The sequence below is a fragment of the Panthera tigris genome, chromosome B1 (genome assembly GCF_018350195.1).
Source record: "Panthera tigris isolate Pti1 chromosome B1, P.tigris_Pti1_mat1.1, whole genome shotgun sequence".
Lineage (NCBI taxonomy): Eukaryota > Metazoa > Chordata > Mammalia > Carnivora > Felidae > Panthera > Panthera tigris.
Window position 1 is genome coordinate 44235693 of NC_056663.1, and position 19365 is coordinate 44255057.

At 48.1% G+C, this 19365-nt stretch overlaps 1 protein-coding gene across 16 annotated transcripts in view; it reads left to right on the top strand.

The window, feature by feature from the left end:
- Window positions 1-19365, top strand: part of FGFR1 (fibroblast growth factor receptor 1) — a 49838-nt gene that overhangs the window by 16545 nt on the left and 13928 nt on the right. For 7 of the 16 annotated variants that reach the window (XM_042983435.1, XM_042983439.1, XM_042983438.1 and 4 more), the window contains exons 3-4: window positions 17581-17847; window positions 19183-19272. In XM_042983435.1, the coding sequence (XP_042839369.1) occupies window positions 17581-17847; window positions 19183-19272 (357 nt within the window). The remainder of the gene's footprint in view (window positions 1-17580; window positions 17848-19182; window positions 19273-19365) is intronic. The other 9 variants (XM_042983440.1, XM_042983442.1, XM_042983443.1 and 6 more) reach the window with 3 other exon arrangements.

Sequence of the window (19365 nt, forward strand, 5' to 3'; positions counted from 1 at the left end):
TTTTTGTTTTTTTAAGTAAGCTCTATGCCCAGTGTGGGTCTTGAACTCGTGATCCTAAGATGGAGAGGTACATGCTCTACCAGCTGCCCCAAGCATGTAGTATTTATTGCCAAGCAAAGAAAATTGTTTCATTGTGCTTAATAACTACATATATTCCATTGTGTGGGTGGGCAAAATGTATTTATTTACCCAGTCCTCTACTGTTGGGCATTTAGGTTATTTTCAATAGTTTGCACTTAAATGAACATACTTTTACAAATAAAATGTGTCCATATTTCCAAGGATACTTACATTCTAATACATAGAATGTATTTTTTTACATTAGTATGTACAAAGTATGTAATGTACTTTATTACATTAGTAATATTACATTACATTACTAATTACTAATTACATTACTAATTACTAATTACATTACTTTATTACATACTGACAAATTTGCCACAGAAAGGTTAAGCCAGTAAAACTCTTCTAAAATAATAATAAATACTATTTATTGCACCTTCACAGCCTGTCTGCTTTACATTTTTACATCTTTACACTGATCCCATGGCCATAGGTTTTACTCCCATAGTCAGATGGGGAAACTGGGATCCAAGGAGTTAAGTAACTTACCTGAGGTCATAGTTGGTGAAACGTGGAACTTAGATTCACACTCAAGTAGGTCTGACTTCAGTATTTTTTTCTAGTCCCTAGAAAAAATAGTGTATTTTTTACACTATGTCCCTATGTCAGATTGGGTTTCCCCCTAAAGTTCAGACGGATGAACATTTTATTTTTTTTAATGTTTATTTATTTTTGAGAGAGAGAGGGAGACCCAGAATCTGAAACAGGCTCCAGGCTCCAGGCTCCAAGCTGTCAGCACAGAGCCAGTCGCGAGGCTCAACCCACAAACCGTGAGATCATGACCTGAGCCAAAATCAGACACCTCACTGACTGAGATACCCAGGCACCCCCAACATTTGAATCTAAACATTTCAATTTGCTGGGTCAGCCTTTCTCTGTCCCACAGGAATCAGGCTCCACCTCCCTTTCTGGGTAGGTGTGCAATTGGGGTAAGGGCAGCTGAGATGCTTGCCTTGTATGTAGCATTTCTCATGTGACATTCTTCTCTCTGCTCAGAGGTTATGCATGGGTCATAAGTCTGTGAGCTGCCTAAAGGCAGGGGTTCCCTAGCCTAGAATATTCAATAGAACAAAAACCCCATGGAGGCTGCCTTTTCTATTGTAGCAGAGCCTTCCTACTTGGAGAAGGTCTAGGATCGGAGGTCCCCAAAGTGTCAGATGCCACACCTGAGTTTTCTTCGTAGGTCACACTTACTCTAGAATGTGGTGGTGTTGCCCAGACATACAAATCACCTAGATTGCTTCTAAAATGGTTGTGGTCCAGCGGTGTCTGCTGGGTGGAAATAGGTCAGAAGGGCTTACTGAGGCTAAAGCACTGGCATTGTTTTGAGGCTACCACTATGTATATTTTTAAGACATAAGGAAATACAGGGGTGCCTTGGTGGCTCGGTCAGTTAAGTATCTGACTCTTGATTCAGGCTCAGGCCATCATGTCACGGTTCGTGGGTTCGAGCCCCACATCAGGCTCCTCACTGACAGTGCAGAGCCTGCTTGGAATTCTCTCTCCTTCTCTCTGCCCTTCCCCTTCTCATGCTCTGTCTCTCTCCCTCAAAATATATAAATAAACTTAAAAAAAAAAAAAAGACATGAAGAAATACAAAAACAGGGACAGAGATCCTGACGCTGTCGGTTGTCTTAGTGCCTACTAAGATATTCAACACATTAATGTTGTAAACAAAAATATGTATTATATTGTGGTTGGGCTAGTCACAAATAATTACAGGATTTAAAAAATCTAGGGGCACCTGGGTGGCTCAGTCGGTTAAACGTCTGACTTTGGCTCAGGTCATGATCTCATGGTTCATGGGTTCGAGCCCCGTGTCAGGCTCTGGCTGATGGCTCGGAGCCTGGAGCCTGCTTTGGATTCTGTGTCTCCCTTTCTCTCTGCCCTTCCCCTGCTCATGCTCTGTCTCTGTCTCAAAAATAAATAAATGTTAAAAAATAATTTTAAAAAAATCTATATTAATTTGTGGTATACTGTCTGAAGTGTGCCCCAGGAATAGGACATAGATGTATTAAAAGTTGTTTGACAAATATCTTCTTCCATTTCTGTTGGTAACTATCTGTGTAACCTGGGGAGAAAACACCAAAAGTCCCCCATTCAAGAGAGGCCAGGACAAATGCCTTCCCCTCCCCTAGCTTTACCATGGATCAGGCCCAGTCCTGGCCAGTGTTATCTTTTTTTTTTTTTTTTTTAATATTTATTTATATATTTTGAGAGAGAGAGAGAGTAGGGGAGGGGCAGAGAAAGAGGAAGAGGAAGAAAGAGAAAGAGGAGAATCCAAGTAGGCTCTGAGCTGTCAGCATAGAGCCCTAAGGGGCTGTGAGATCATGACCTGAGCCAAAATCCAGAGTCAGATGCTTAACCAACTTAACTGACTGAGCCACCCAGGCACCCCCCCTGGCCAGTGTTATTCTTACCAGACATATGCAAATACAGCAAATGACTCGTTAAAGAAGTGTCATCAAAAGACTGCATCAAGTAAGGACATAAAACCCAGGTTATGAGGACATCTGCAAACGTAGGAGAGGGTCCTTCCCTAAAGTGAAGGGACAAATTAACCATCATTTGTGAGCTGTGATCTGTGCGTGTACATATACATCGTGAAGGCAGAGGTTTTGTCTTTTTGTTCACTTCAGCACCTTAGAACAAATAAATACATGCATGAACACACAGGTAAGGAACCACCCATTTTCTTTGTTTAAAAGATAACCTAAAATTTCCAGTTTTAAAAAAGGAGACAGCGCAGGGCACTTGGGTGGCTCAGTCGGTTAAGTGTCCGACTTCGGCTCAGGTCATGATCTCACAGTTTGTGGGCTCGAGCCCCATGTCAGGCTCTGTGTTGACAGCTCAGAGCCTGGATCCTGCTTCAGATTCTGTGTCTGCCTCTCTCTCCCCCACTCATGCTCGCTCTCGCTCGCTCTCTCTCTCAAAAAAAAATTTTTTTTAAGTTAAAAAAAAGAGACGGTGGGAATAAAATCCTTTTCAGCGGGAAGATAAGGAAAATATGTAAGGAGTCATTTCTCCCACATCTGACACTCTTCACATCATCTCACGGAACGATTCTTGGGTGCTTGAGACATGGCATCACCTGGTGGCCATGCTCCGTTCCCACAGCTCTTGATTCTGAAGCAGGGCCCGAGGTTGGTAGTTCTGACAAGTTCCCTGCCCATCCAGGAGAATTTGAGAATCTCTGATGTTCAGTTAATTTCTCAAAAAAGTCTATAACGTAGGTGCTGTTTCCACGTCACAGTTTAGGCAACTGACCCAGAGAGGTCAAACATACACAACTTGCCGAGATTAAACAGCCAGTAAGTGGTGGGATTGAGACTGGAGTCTGGTGGGTATCAATGCCTGCAGCCCTAACTCCTGTACTGGAAAGGATGAGAGGCAGGAAGGTGGAATATCAGAGAGGCTGGAGAGAGAAAGACTAAGATAGGCGGAGAGGTAGTGGGAAAGGTGGAAGAAGGCTGAGTCAAGTTGCCTGGGGGTACTGGGGAGGCAGGGGTAGGTTGGTCTGAAAGCCTTCCGGGGAAGAAGACTCTCTCCCCTCTTTCTCTGATGCGGGGCTTTAAGTCAATTATCACCGTCTTTAGAATGCTGATCTGCTCTCCAGCCTGTTAGAAGGGCCCTTTTGCATTCAGAAATCTCTGTTCCTTTACTGTCAAACTTTAGAGTTTACTTTTGGAATTAAGGTTTATTTTCCCTAGGTTTTGGGAATTAGCTCTTGAATCTTGAAAGAGTCAGCCTTACCTAACTACTGAATGAAGTTCTTCCTGTGACATTCAAAACTTTTGCCGATGTCATTTGAGCAGTCAAGACTATATTAATGTCTGAAGGGTGCTCTTGGAGGTGGCATTTATTTTATAATGTGAGCCCTTCACTACCCGCAGCGCTTCCACTCCATTTTTGAAATTTATTTGCCTCGCTAGTTCTCATAGGGTAATATATCATGAGTCAAAAAGGACAGTGAAATAAATCCCTCTAGAATACTTGGGCTCCCAGTTTTCTGCCAGTCACAGCCTGTTAGCTATTCCGCGTCCTCCATTCTAAGACTTCTTCTGGTGAGAACATGGGTCAGAGAGAAGCCATGAAGACAAGCATTTATTGAAGTGCTGGTGGCTGGAGATCTGGGACCAAAACAGAATCCACCCATCCACCCATCCTCCCTCCTTCCTTAGAGTGAGCAGGGGAGAGGCAGAGAGAGAGAGCGAATCTTAAGCACACTCAGCAAGGAGCCCAGGCGGGGGCTGGATCCCACGATCTTGGGATCATGACCTGCGCTGAAATCAGAAGTCAGATGCTCAACCAACTGAGCCGCTGAGGCACCCCCAGAATCCTCGCTTCTTAAGGCAAATTAACTTGCAGCCTCTTGCCTTTCCTCACACCAGAGAGCACTGTGTGCTTGTGGGGGCAGAAGGGGGTAGCAGTGAGTGATGCTCACTTCTTAAGCCCCAGCTGAAAATTGGAAAGTTAGAACTAGAGGGCACCCAGAGCTTGTCAGGTCCATCAGCTTTCCCATTTCACAGGTGAGGAATTTGAGGCCCAAGGGAGGAGATGACTTCCCCAGGGTCACACAGTTAGTGGTAGGGCCAGTTGTCTGAGTGATTTCCACTCAGATGTTCTTTCCACTGCACCCAGCCAGTTACACCTGTGCTTCAAGCAGGGTTTGGGGCTGAGTGGTTTTCACAAGGGTTTCAGACTAGGCTCGAATCCCTTAGGACGTCTGGATGTTGACATTGCCCAGATAATGTTGACATTATCTCTCTCCCTGGATTCTGATTGTTCAAGATCCTCCCGACTGAGCAAAGGAGTCCCCAGTGTAGACATTGGTCCCTAACCTTCCTCCAACCAAGCCTTTAGTCCTCCTCCTTCCACCTGCTCGCTACCTGACAGCCATACCGTCTCAGGTGGAGAGATCCCTGAAGCATGTTCTTGTAATTTCTTAAAGAGCACTTAATGCTCAACTTTCATGGTGTGTGTGAAAGAGAAAAATGAATATGTAGTATGTCAATGCATCCCCTGAGTCCTCACTGTCCTGCAAATCTGTGGAACAGACCAGAAGTCCCAGACTTTTACATTTCGTGAGCCAGTAAAAATTCCTCCCAGTTTTTCAGAACCTACATAGGGTTAACAACTCATTTTGCTACGTAAGAACATTTTTTAAAAAATTTCTTTTAATGTTTATTTTTGACAGAGAGACAGAGTGCGAGCAGGGGAGGGGCAGAGAGAGAGGGAGACACAGAATCTGAAGCAGACTCCAGTCTCTGAGCTGTCAGCACAGAGCTGGATGTGGGGCTCAAACCGTGAGATCATGACCTGAACCAAAGTCGGACCCTTAACGGACTGAGCCACCCAGGTGCTCCATGTAAGAACATTTTTAAAAACCAACACTGTTCACTACCATTACTTTCTTTTTTTTTTTTAACTGTGGTAAAATACACATAAAATCGACCTGTTTTCACCAGTTTTGAGTATCCAGTTCTGTGGCATTAAGTTCATTCATGTTGTTGTCCCTCCATCACCATCATTGTCTCCAGAATGTTTGCATTTTCTCCAATTGAAGCTCTGTTCCCATTAGACTTGAACTCCCCATTCTCCCCTCTCCCAGCCCCTGGCAACCACCTTTCTACACCATTTTATTCTCTTTAAAAAAAATTTTTTTTTAACATTTATTTATTTTTGAGAGACAGAGAGAGACCGAGCATGAGCAGAAGAGGGGCAGAGAGAAAGAGGGAGACACAGAATCCGAAGCAGGCTCCAGGCTCTGAGCTGTCAGCACAGAGCCCTATATGGGGCTCGAACTAACAAACTGTGAGATCATGACCTGAGCCAAAGTCAGACACTTAACCGACTGAACCACCCAGGCGCCCCCACCATTTTATTTTCAAAGGATGCTTATGGCCTTTATTTTCATAATGTAATGATAAGAGGCATTTCTTTAACATTGAGAAAAAGTAACCTTATGAAGAGCCCATTCCATGGCCCACTGAAGTAAGTGACCCCCGTACACTGTGTGACCCAGACCCGCCATGCAGTGATCGGACTAGACGCGGGGAGGGAAGGTGGCAAGTACACTGGAGTGCTGAGAGTTTTGGTGAAGCATGCTCTCAAGCACCCACTGAGGTTTTGGGGGGGCGCAAAAAGCCAAATTCTGGAACAGCTGACTCCTCCACTAGTTCATCAGCAAGTTTAGGGAGCTGCAATTTTTTCCTGCCCAGCTGCTGGTGCTTCTTTCCCCAAACAAGCTCTGCTGAGTGTGGGGGAGGGGAAGCCCTCCAAGGGGCCCTTGTAGGGGGCGCGGTGGGGGCAGGGCTGTACTTTCTTTTCTTTAAGGAACCTGACCGGACTTTAAGGTCAGAGCACGGCAGAGTGGGAGCTGCAGGGTTACCTCTTCCCTGTTGATTCATCTCACTGTCCTCCTCCCCCAGCCTTAATGATCTTTCCATTACAGAACCCAGACCAGGAAGTGCATGACAGGTCGCAGCTGCAGACACATGGCTGGGAGGCCTGGGCTCCGGGCCAGTGGTGGGAGGGTCTGAGCTCTCTTTACAGCAGCGGGACCCTACACACACACACACACACACACACGCACGCACGCACGCACGCCCTCACGCACACACTCAGGCACTTGAGCTAGTTCAGTGGAAGGTGTTCTGTGTTGTAACAGTTGGTGGCCAGTTGTACTTTTGCTTTGAGTTCAGGACTTGATTTTTACTAAAGGCAGAAGACCACCACCTGAGTGTCCAGATCCCCTCAGCTTACAACCCACACAAGTGGTCCTTACTGGGTTTGGGATTCTTTCAGGGGGGGGTTTCCATCATTGAGCAGAGGCTCTTTGGCTCCTTTTCCCAAAACAGGACCCATGTAATATGGCTTTAGAAGCTTCCCAGATGTCCAGGAGAGTTATTAGGCATAGTATTAATACCTCCAAAATTGTCAGTTTTTCTTATGATTCTATCAAAATGCAAGGTTCAGAACCTCTTTTGGGGGATGGTTTAGTTGCAAGAGCGTAGGCTTTGCAAACACACAGTTCTGGGTGCAAATCTTAATGAGCAGAGCCTCCTCTGGCCATCTTCTTTGGGGATGGCTCCTTCCACATGCAAGTTTGCTCAGGAAATGTTAATTTACCCTCAACTGTGTCCTGGGGGGCAGTTGTCACACAGGAGTTTCTGTCTCCACCGCCAGCTGTGTTGTTGGCTTTCTTCCCTGAATCTGCCAAGGCCGGATTCCTCTAGTGCCAAATGTGAACCCCGGTGACACCAACTTCTAGGAACTGTGAGCTTAGACCGCCCTTCCCCGTAGCTGCAGGGCACCTCCCTTTGCTCTGGGGTGAGTGGGCTCTTTGCTTCCTGCGCCTCTTAAGTGAACTTGCCTCAGAGCAGCTAAGGTAGGCAGGAGAGAAGCATCGCGTACTGACAATTGCTTTGGGAAATGGGGATAGGAAGAAATTTCTTCGGGCTCCATCCGTAGTGTGTCAGTAAATATTTGGCGAGAGAGCTTTTGCTGGCGGAGAGGAAGAAGGGAAGTTTCTTTTAAAACAGCTCTTGGGCACATTCCTTTGTTAATCACTTAATTACGGTCCTTCTCCCCAGTGAGTGAGTGCTTTGCCCTTGGTGGGAGGTAGAGGGGACATGGGGGACACGGGTGCTGATGGGGGCACAGTCCTCAGGAGGGGGAAAAAAAACTACAGGTACGAGGAGGCACCACATAGAACCCATAGAACCTGGCGCGTGGGCTCGAACCCTGGACTCCATCCTGACTCTCATCTGGTTGAAAGTTTACACAGACCTCGCTGGGCTCGGGGCGCTCTCGGCTGGGGTCTCCCGAGTGGGGTTCTGCATGCCTGGGCCTCCTCCTGCCCAGATACTGGGGAGCTGTTTTGGGGGGTCTTGGGGCGGGCGCGAGGCCCCGCGCTGAGGCTTTGGCCAGCGCAGGCGGCTCTGCACTAAATTACAGTGACGAGGTGGGACACACAAAAGACCAAAATCTTTTTTTAATAAAAACAAAACAAAACTCCGGCCCCAAGCCCCTGGGCTGCTGAATGGCGATGGCTTCCTGTCAGGATTAGCCGGGCCGCCTGGGCCTGTGTGCACTGCCTTTCTCCTCAGGAAATACCTTTAGTAAGCCCCGGTGGGGTCCCCATGGCAACGCGCGAGGGGACCTGCTGACAGAGGCCATTCAGCCCGCCATTGTTCCTCGGCCCCTTTGTCGGGAGCTGTATTGCTGCCCCTCTGGCAAACACAGCAGTTTGCACCGTTTTGTCAGGCTGAATGTGGAGTTTTTACATTTTAATGGGTTCTTCTGGCAGTGGCCCATTTGCATGCAAAATGTTCCCTCGTACTTCTTTCCCTTTTTTTCTATTAAAAAAAAAAAAAAAAAAAAACCTACACTCCAAATCTCCTGGGTCGGTGGGGGGACTGGTGAATGCAGCCGGATCAGGGTGTCCGACCCTGCTAATTGATTTGGTGTTCTGCCTCCCCTATCACACATGCCTGTGCTCCCCATTTCTGCAGCTTTCACTGTATGTTGGGGACATCGTGGGCACAGGGAATCCTGTATCTTTAGGGCTTCCTCTCTGTACCCCTGCTTGTAGGAGGATAGTCATTCCCTGGGATTTCAGTGAGATCCCCACTCTGGCCTGGCCTTGCCAGACTAAAGTAAGTTTTCAGTTCCATTTCAAAGCCAAAATAACGTAATAAAAAACCTCTGCAGAGGGCTCCCGGAGCCCTGCCGCGCTGTTCTGTGTTCCTTTTAAGTTGCCTTCAAAGCCACCCGGAGTTCCTCCCCCACCCACAATTGCCCCCTCATTTATCTCTGGGGAGTTTGTGCCAAAACTGTAAACATTCCTGGACCACCAGTTCCCCCATGTTACCGAAAAGAATGGGCCGTTCTCCCCTAATTTTCTTAACCCAGAAATCCAAAATCAAAAGGATTTCATAAGGATGACAGCAATCACGACCCCGAGACAACAGGTCTGGACTTTGTTAAGGGCTGGTTATCCTTTGGAATGTAGGATGTCGATGACACCACTCGATGATACCACTCCTCACCACAGAGGGTAGAGAAGATGCATATTTATGGGACCAGCCCACAACCAAGCAGCATGAATAAGCACAAGATAAAGTCGTGAAAATCTGTAGGTCCTAGGAAGACACATTAAGAATAGGACGAAGATTGGAGTTGGGGGTGTCTTAGAAGAGTGAGTCTTAAAGTCTTAGAGGAGTGAGGGAGAGAGCGGAGGAAACAGGCATTGTCGGAGAAAGCAAAAATAAGAGGGCCAGGGAGGGCAGTGGCTTGGCCAAAGAGGCTAGGAGATTGGACAGCTGAGGTTGGGAGGTGGGTTGAGGGGCTCCAGATGGTGGAGGAGGAGGAAATAAACCGAGGTCCCCAGGAGTGTGAGGGCATGGAACGCAGGGTGCCCAGGCAGAGAGGTCAGGGCTGGAGAGCTGGGAGCAGTCGGATGTGTGACCAGGAGAGCTGGCCCCTGTGCCTGATGTTCTTAATCTTCCGCAGCAGAGTCAGGCAGAGGTCATCAGAGGTCATCAGCTCAGCTGTAAACTGTATTCAGAGGTGAGGGTCTTAGGGCAAGAGAAGGTGTCAGGTGACCCAGAATTGAGCCAGAGACACAGTGAGGGAGGGACTGTGCTGTCCACCTGTGGCCAAAGCCACAGTAAGTACCTCGAGTGGGTCACCTGTCACTGTCCCAAGTGCTGAGTGGAAAGTGTGACACTGTGGAGGGGCCCAGGCCCTGGCAGACCCAGCATCGAGAGCCAGTGCTGATCCCTGTTTTGTGACTTTGAGAGAAGTCCTTCAATCTCTTTTTTTCTTTTTCTTTCTTTTTTTTTTTTTTTTTTTTTTTTTTTTTGTATTTTGATGGGAATGAACACCAATAACATGAACATGAATTAACATGCCTTTTGGAGTATCAAGTGCCATACCAAAATAGGGCATTATTCTTAGTCCCAAGCCTGCCCCCACCCCCCATTTTCTCACTTGCCAAATGTGCACATTGATACCTGCTCAGCTTTAGAGGGTAGATGAGTGTGGACAGAAAAATGCATATATAAGTTAAAAAGCCCTAAAGTATAAGGTAGAAGTGGTGAGCTGGAGGGAATGAGAAGACAGGATAAGGTCAAAGCAGTCAACTTCAGAAGCTCATACGAGGAAGTAGGAGACATGAGTGCCGTTAGGATAAGGGTTTCGGTCACTTTTCAGAAGTCAGGGATTGCAAAAGCAAAGTGAGGGTAGAGAATATTTTTCAAAGTGATAGACATGGGCTCTGGACATGTGTGGACTCTGGAGAGTCAGGCCGCCCGCTTTTGAATCCCAGCTTGGCCACTTACTAGCTAGGTGGGCCATCTTGGACAAATACTGGATCTCTTTTTGCCTCTGTGTCCCCTCTATAAAACGAGGGTAATAGTGGTACCTACTTCACAGGGTTGTGGTGATTAAACGTGCTTGGCATGCGGGGAGCTTCCGTGTCCATAGGGTAGAGATCATAATAGTATGTACCTTATAAGGGATGGAACGAGAGTCTGTGTTAAAAGCTTACAGTAAGCGCGCTGTAAATATCGGCCAGTATTAATTAGCATGATCGTTTTCAGCATTGTTTATGATCCCAAGATAATATAGGGGAAAGCACATAGTAAATTGCTAAGTGCTATGCAAATATGTTGTTATTCTTCACCGGGTTCATATTAAGTTGTGAAGTTTGGAGATGGATAACTCAAACCAAATTTGCTGTTATGGGACCAGAGCTGGTAAAGTGGCATTTCAAAATATATTTTCAGGTGTGTTTGTCTGTGGCAGGAAAGGTCTGCATTCTTGGTCTGCAGAGAAATGTGTTCCCTGGGACTTCTTTAGTGCTTCTGTTCTATCTATTACCCACCTCACAGGTTAGAATCATTATTTTTTGCTATTTTCTGCCGTGAACCTCTGGTCCAGGCAGGCCATATGCTCTAACCTCGTCTCCTACTCTCCTTCATCTCCAGGCACATCCCATCCTTTTCTGCTCCCCCCAAAGTTTATACTCCCAATCTTAATTCTTTTTTTTTTCTAAGTTTATTTATTTATTGAGAGAGAGAGAGAGAGAGAGAGAGAGAATCCCAAGCAGGATCTGAGCTGTCAGTGCACAGCCTGACACAGGGCTTGAACTCATGAACCACGAGATCATGATCTGAGCCAAAAGTCAAGAGTCGGATGTTTTACCATTTAACTGATGAGCCACCCAGGTGCCCCTCCCCATCTAAATTCTTTTTTTTTTTTAATGTTTTTATTTATTTTTGAGAGAGAGAGAGAGAGAGAGGCGGGGGGAGGGGCAGAGAGAGAGGGAGAATCTGAAGCAGGCTCCAAGCTCTGAGCTGTCAGCATAGAGCGCATCTCAGGGCTGGAACCCACAAACCGTGAGATCATGACCTGAGCCAAAGACGGATGCTTAACCAACTGAGACACAAAGGAGCCCCTCCCCATCTAAATTCTTAATTTTTTCCTCCCCTTTCCCTACCAGTATGTCCAGCCTCTGCTGTGAACCCTGCTATCTGCTCTGACCACCAATACTTTTTTTGTTTAAGTTCTGTAACCTCAGAGGCTGTGTTGGATTGCCTGTACTGGGTTCTCATGTGCTTCTCCAGTTGTCTCATGTTGCAATATAAAATGCCTCATCCGTGTCAAGGTGTTGTGTAAATCTTACCACCCTGGTTAGAGCAAGGCATAGGTTTGCTCCTTTGTTTAATCCATGTCTTTTCCTTGCACGGTAACCAGGGCTCACAGAAAGCACCCAATGACAGCTATTTTGAAGAAAGCTCCCTGTCTTCTCCTTGGATTTTTGGGGACTAGGGTCTCATCTTCTCATAAGAATGACAAATTTTGTATGGCTTTGGGCCTCCTTGGAGACTCCATTCCTCCCCCTTGCACAGTGTCTGCTCATGGCTGGTGGGAGACTCAGATTTAGAATCAAGAACTTGGATCTAATCCGATGTACCCAGGGCAGAACTGCCTGCTGGAGGACAGTGGCAGATTTCTGGCCAGTCGTGCCACAAGCAAAATGGTACATCCTATTGGTTTGTTGGGAATTGCAAAGCCCTGGTATTTTGGAGAAATGTAGGAAGGGATGGGAGACTCAGGAGGGCTCCATTAGCATTAATCATGTTCTAGACCTGAGAGCACCATGGAAAACACTGCCCCCCTTTCTAGCTGCTTCCCTGAGGACTATGAAAAAGTGTGGGTCCCTGATCTGCTCCTACTTTTCCCTGGGGAATAGAGAGGCTCTGTTAGAGAAGTAGGACAGGATTGATGATTGGTGTAAGAATCCCTTCCACTCTCACTAAAGCAGGTACTGGATCCAGCCTGCACAGCCTTCCACAGTGCACCTGCCATCCACACTGTCCCAGGAACCTGCCTCAGGACCAGAGGCCTCCTCAGTCTCCCAGACAGCCTTTGTTCGCTCCTGTTTTCTGAAGAGTTGGCCAAGGTGTTGGCAGCCTTAATCCTCTGGGGATATTCAAGTCAAACCCTAACCCTATCCCTAACCTTCCCACTCCCAGTGATGAAAAGAGTGACCCCACGCTGTGGACATCAGAACACAATGCATCTTTTTCCACAATGTACTTTGAACACATTGCACGTAGGGCCTGTAAGAGTGGATGTTGTTATCTGACTCACAGCCAAACACCTTCATCCTCAGGCTAGGTCATCACAGAATCCAGATACCAAATGTCCTCCAGCCTCCGTTTCCCACCTGATCTCTAAGGAAACAAGAGGCAGAAAGCAAGTGTTCTGGCTTGCTGCTTCCCTCACAGCATCCCCATTCCAATTAACCAGGTTCTCCAAGAGTGGGAATGTTGGTTTCAAGTGGCCAAGCAATACACTTGGCTTTCTTTTCTTCGTCTTTCATGGCCAGTCCAATAAAGGTGTCAGCTTCTTTCTTGCTACCTGACAGCCAACAATAAATATAGCCCTGGCCTGCTGGCCTTGACCAGAGAATAGCCAGCTCAGATGGAGCACAGATACAAGGGCCTTTCCCAGTGGGGACATAAATGGAGGACACTACCAAAACCAAAAGGAGAATAGAGAGTAGTGACTGAATTGTTACAGTGAGCAGTGATGCCCTTGCATCAGCCACCACACATAGGACTTCCCAAGGTCAGGACCACTATTGAGGGCAGTGATGCAGACAGGCAGGGTCCAGTAAACCAGCGAGTGCTTTGTTACCTTTCTGTCACCTAGAAGAAAGTGGCATTATCCCTGCTTTATAAATAGAGACATTGACACACATCCAAGAGCACTATTAGCCATGAAAAAAAAAATACACTCTAAACCCAAGAGCCGTAGGCTGAATTTTGGCCATAAGCTAAATTCAGTTCAAGACCTATTGGGTATTTTCAGCTTGTGACATTGTTAGGCACTCTGGAAAAATTATAATAAGCAGTTCTGCTCTGAATTGCTTTCTGTTTCTTAGGAGAGGAACACAGGGACACTTGTGACTCTTAGGAAACAACATACCCAAGTGTGCATCAACCAATGGATGGATAAATAAAATGTGGTATATCCATACAATGGAATATTATTTGGCCATTAAAAGGAATGAAGTAGTGAGACATGCTACAGCATAGAAGAATGTTGAAAGCATTATGCTAAATGGAAGAAGGCAGTCACAGACCATATAATGTAGGATTCCATTCATATGAAATATCCAGTATAGGCATATCTATAGAGATGGAAAGCATCAAGCTTCCTAGGCTGAGGGAAAGGGTAGGAGATGGCATGTGACTACCAGTGGGTATGGAGTCTTAAAACAAAATTTTTTTTAAGTTCTAAAGTTCAATTGTGAGGGCGCCTGGGTGGCTCAGCAGGTTAAATGTCCAACTTCAGCTCAGGTCATGATCTCATGGTTCATGAGTTCAAGCCCAGCCGGCATCATGCTCCATGCTGACAGTGTGGAGCCTGCTTGGGATTCATTCATTCATTCATTCATTCATTCATTCATATTCTCTCTCTCTCTCTCTCTCTCTCTCCCTCTCTCTCTCCCTCTCTCTCTCCTTCCCTCCCTCCCTCCCTCCCTCCCTCTCCCCCCTTCTCTCTGCCCCTCCCCTGCTCTCATCCCCCCACTCAAAATAAATTAAATAAATAAGTAGACTTTAAAGTTAGATTGTGGTGATGGTTGCATAACTCTATGAATATACTAAAAAAAATCGAATTATATGCTCTAAATGGGTGAATTTTCTGGTATGTGAATATATCTCAATAAAGATGTTTAAAAAAGAAACAAGATGGTATGTGATCGAGTGTGAATTTGTGTGGTTTGTACAGTATGTTTTACAGACAGTTGGGGTGGCAACACTGGGGACAAAAGGGGGATTCCTGGTGGGCTTTGATGGTGCACTTTGAGCAGTGTGTGGGGGGGGAGGGCTAGAGAATCACAATGCTGACAGTGTTGAGCAGAAGTAAGTTTTGTTGTGAGAGAAGAATGCAGTTGGGCTGGAGAACAGCCAGCCTTGAAGCGGAGGGTGGGGAGAAGAAGGTTGCGTGGAGAGGTGGGAAGAGATTGTCAATGAGCCTTGAATGCCAGGCAAGGATTTTGATTTAATCCTATACACGGTACAGGATCTTGATCAGGAGAATTAAGGGACAAAACTCCAGAGGCAGAGAAAAGAAAGGTGGTCCTTGAGGCTATTTATTTATTTATTTATTTAACAAATTGCTTCAATCTTGTTTTTTGTTTTTTTAATTTATTTACTCTTGAGAGAGGTGCCTGGGTGGCTCAGTCAGCTAAGCGTCCAACTTCTGCTCACGTCATGATGTCATGGTTCATGGGTTCAAGCCCTGCATCGGGCTCTGTGCTGACAGCTCAGAGCCTGGAGCCTGCTTCAAATTCTGTGTCTCCTTCTCTCTCTCTGCCCCTCCACCACTCATGCTCTGTCTCTGTCTCTCTCTCAAAAATAAAACAAACATTAAAAAGAAATTTTAAAAAATGTTTTATTTATTCTTGAGAGAGAGAGACTCCCAAGCAGGCTCTGCGCTGTCAGTGTGGAACCTGATGTGGGGCTTGAGGCCATGACCCTGGGACACTTAACCAACTGAGCCACCCAGGTGCCCTGAGACTTTCTATGTATCCTGTAGAAGTTTTGTGTGCACATCCTAGTTAGAACAAGCGGGGAGTCAGGGCTCCGAGCTAGAATCAGCCAGAGTGGTCTCAGTAGGGCCAGTGACCCTTTGCTTTCTCTGGGGGGAATGCCCGTGTTTTCCTCGCTACCTTTTTGTTCCGAGACCTATCAAAATAGGCTGCGATGCCAGAGGCTAAGAATTCGAGTTTACGGAGTTTACTGTTTGACCAATGGCTTGTACAGAATCACGAGCTGCAAAATATTTAATCAGTGAGGTCACTGGAGGGAACAGAGGTTTGATCAATAGGAGTGTCTGCTGTTTCCCTTAAGGATCAAGTCTGAACTGCTTTTCTTCCCCCTTCTTTTGGCAAAACCACAATCCATTAAAAATGGAAAGAATAACTTTTTTTAAAGACCCACAAAAGCTTATTTTTAATCAGTTATGTGGTCTGCTCACCTTTGTGGGGTTCCTCTTGACCCGATTCACAAAACTATAAATGAATGCTTGCCTAGTGGCTTTCAAACCCTTTTGCAGCAGCACCTCCCCCTTTCAATGACTCAGTATTTACCCAGTATTTAAGACAGCCCTTGGGTTGCAAGAGGGTCAGGGACGGCAGCCTTGGCCCCTCTGAGGACGATGGCTATTAGCTGGTAGTCACTGGTGCCATCTGACGCCCAGGGTGCTCATTTCTTCATTTGTAAGGTTTGGCACCTGGGTAGCACTTCAGAAGGAGTCGGTTACGGTGAAGGTGGTAAAGGAGAAAAGGGAGTTTAGAAAGGAAGACGGTGAGGAAACCGTGCATTTTCCAACAAGTGTTCATTGGGCAACTGTTGCGTGCCAAGTCCTGTACTGGGTGTTGGGCATTTTAAAAGTAAATATGACACGTCCCCACCCTCACAACTCAGTCGAGAAAGGGGACCGTCCTTCAGTGTGACAAGTGCAGTGGGAGAGCACCTGCCCCAGCCTGGGAGTCAGAAAAGGCTTTGAGGCAGAGTCCCCAGCCAGCCAGAGAACTGGAAGGTAGCTGAGAGCCAGGCAGGGCACGGGCCCTGAGGGCAGTGGGGTGCAGGGATGGGAGAGCGTGTTTCAGAGGCGGGTGCTTTGGGGACCTGCAAGGAGCCCCAGCTGGGCCTCCCATGGTTAACCGAGGGGTGAGAAAGAAAGAAGGCTCCCAGGGCAGTGGAGACGTAGGTCAGGTGGTAGATGTGAGCTGGAACAGGTGCACTTTTTGGTGGGGGGTGGACAGTTGGCAGAAGATGCCAGGAGGGAGCACAACTGAACATCCTGAAAGGAAACAGAAACTGCATTTCCCCCTAGTTAGTAAAGGGGAGCTGCTCAAGAGCGGGTCACAGTCAGGGATGGTGGACTCTGAGTGTGCCTGGCTTCTGGCCTTCACTGTCAGTGCGGGTGCCCACTTGCTGGTTGTGAGGATGGATGGGTAAACGGGTTGTATCAGATCTGTGAGCCGTGGGGCACTCGGGATCCAGGGAAAGAAAGGTGAGGAGGAATGGATGTGTGTGACCGTGTGTTGGGGGAGGGGAAGCTGGAGGGCTTGAGGCGGGGGAGCCCTGCGGTGGGATGAGGAGAAAGGAGCTTTGTGTGCAAGGGCTTCTGTAGCCAGAGCAAGTGTGGGCTTGGTGGCAGCTGCAGGCCTCCGTTCCTAATATAGTCAAAAGCTCCGAATCCTCTGGCCCGACACCTGTTAGCCAGAGGTTCCCCTGAGCTGACCTCTCCTTAGGCCGCCTCTCCCACATATGCATCTTATGCATCTGACTCACTGAGGGGCCAGACCCCTCCCTGCTGAATCACTTGGACTGAGGGCCCCGGTTGACAAATTGCCTTCTCTCAACTTAGGTGGGGGCTGCTGGAGTTTTGAGGGACAGGTTTGCTCAGCTGTTTCTAGGGAGAGGCGTGAGGCTGGGCTAGCCAAAAAGAAATGGGGTGTCCTCCTGGGAAGTGGCCATCCTTGACAGAGGACTGAGCGAGTGGGAGAGGGGCAGTCTGGACACAACGAAGCCCTGGGGAGGGCCGGCCTTTCCCCCGCCCTCCGATGGAGGGAAATGAAACATCAACTGCTTATTGCTGCTGTGGCTGCTTCCTGGCTTTGCCTCTTTCTTCTTCTGACCTTTGGGGGAGTGGGGCATAGCAGAAGAGGTGGGGTTCTAGGTAGCCAGCCGTTTCCCACTGACGCCTGTTCCGGTTCTCACCTCCCAGCTCTGTAGCCCCTGGGATGTTGCAGCTCAGTGCGGCTAGCTAGCATAATTCCCTTTGTCTCTCCCCCTCTCCCCTCTCCCCCTCTTCCTGTCCCATCCCTTGGTCCCCCTTCCCGGTCCCTGTGGGGGGCTGCAGCCCAGCCCTGGGGAGCCCCTGTGGAAGTGGAGTCCTTCCTGGTCCACCCTGGTGACCTGCTACAGCTTCGCTGTCGGCTGCGGGACGATGTCCAGAGCATCAACTGGCTGCGGGACGGGGTGCAGCTGGTGGAGAGCAACCGTACCCGCATCACAGGGGAGGAGGTGGAGGTGCGGGACTCGGTGCCTGCCGACTCCGGCCTCTACGCTTGCGTGACCAGCAGCCCCTCGGGCAGCGACACCACCTACTTCTCCGTCAATGTCTCAGGTTGGTAGCAAAGCCTGCCCTCCCCCTCTCCCTGGATCCACCCCTCCAACCCTCTCTGCTAGTTTCAGGGGGAGGCGAACCTCCTCCCCTTCATGATCTGCCCCCACTCTGCTTCCAAAACTGCTGCCCACTAACATTGCTCCCTGCCCGCCGCGTGGCTTAGCTCTCAGAGGGGTGACCAGGTGGGGCAGGCCTCAGGTCAGAGATCTAACCCTCCAGGATCTGCCTCAAGTGACTGCTGATACACTTGGGTCAGCAAGACACTGATTGTTTTCCGCCATAGCTTGTCCAGATCTCCAGGTGCTACCTGGGGCTCAGCCAGCTTCCATTCTGTCATTCCCTTGCCATTCGGACTTGGTACTTGGCTTAGGGGTTAGAGCCCCAGAATATGTGGTGAGGTAGGTCCCTACTATGATGGGAAAGGATCCAGGTGCACCGCCATATTCACAGGCTTCATGGAAAACATCGGTCCTCCAGCTTCCTGAGCTGTATTAAGGGCAGCCAGGGAACCCTGGAGTTCTGTGACTTTGGGAAACTGCCACTTATAGAACACGAGTTTTACAAAACTCTAGGATGAAACAAAGAAGAGTTGAAATTTTCTTGATGCCGTTTGTGCATCCCAAGGGGGAGGGCTGGGCATCTCCTCCCCTTCAGGCATCATTTAGAACCTGCCCCCATTTGAAGGACTGGAAAAAGATCTGGCATGAACCCTGATTGGTGACCACATGTGTGTCAAGCCTTTTAAAAGGGGTGGATACTTGGGGAGAAGTGTCGGCAGCTGCAGACGGTGTGGTGGGCTCCCTATCTACCCTGGGCAAGAAGGGCAGCCCCCAAACCTCAGCAGATACATGCTAGGAAAATTCCATCTGTGAGTTGTTCAGCCTCATGGCTTTAGAAATAGCTTCTCGCCATAGCGTGCCTAGATCTGTCTGGGTTTCTGAAGAAGGAGACACACAGATTCCCCTGGCTGCTAGTTCTGAGACCCAGCATGTCTGGGTGCTACTGAGTTGAGAGAACTTCTCAATACAAGGTGTAATTAAATCCAAGAGGACCCGCTGCCCCTGATGGAACTGGCCAATATCAAGGCTTGTGGACAGAAAGGGGCACTGCGTTGGGCTGGGGAAGGCGGGGGACAGGCATAGAGCATGCAGTTCTTAAACCATTTCTGTCCCACAGAGAGACTGTCACTAAGGGTGGAATGGGACTGGGGGGTTCCAGATGCATTCGTTCTGTAACTGGACTGGCCTTTATGTTCATGGCTGGCTGTTGATATGGATGGAAATCTAGTGAGCCCTTTTCCCTCGAAGGGACCTCAGTGCCCCCTTCTTCCCATAGATGCTCTCCCCTCCTCGGAGGACGACGACGATGATGATGACTCCTCTTCAGAGGAGAAAGAGACAGATAACACCAAACCAAACCGTATGCGTGAGACACTGTTTCCTATCTTACTGCCTTCGGGCCGGGCCTTGGGTTTGAGTGGGAAGGGGGAGGCTTAGATGATTGTTTGGAGAAGGGGAG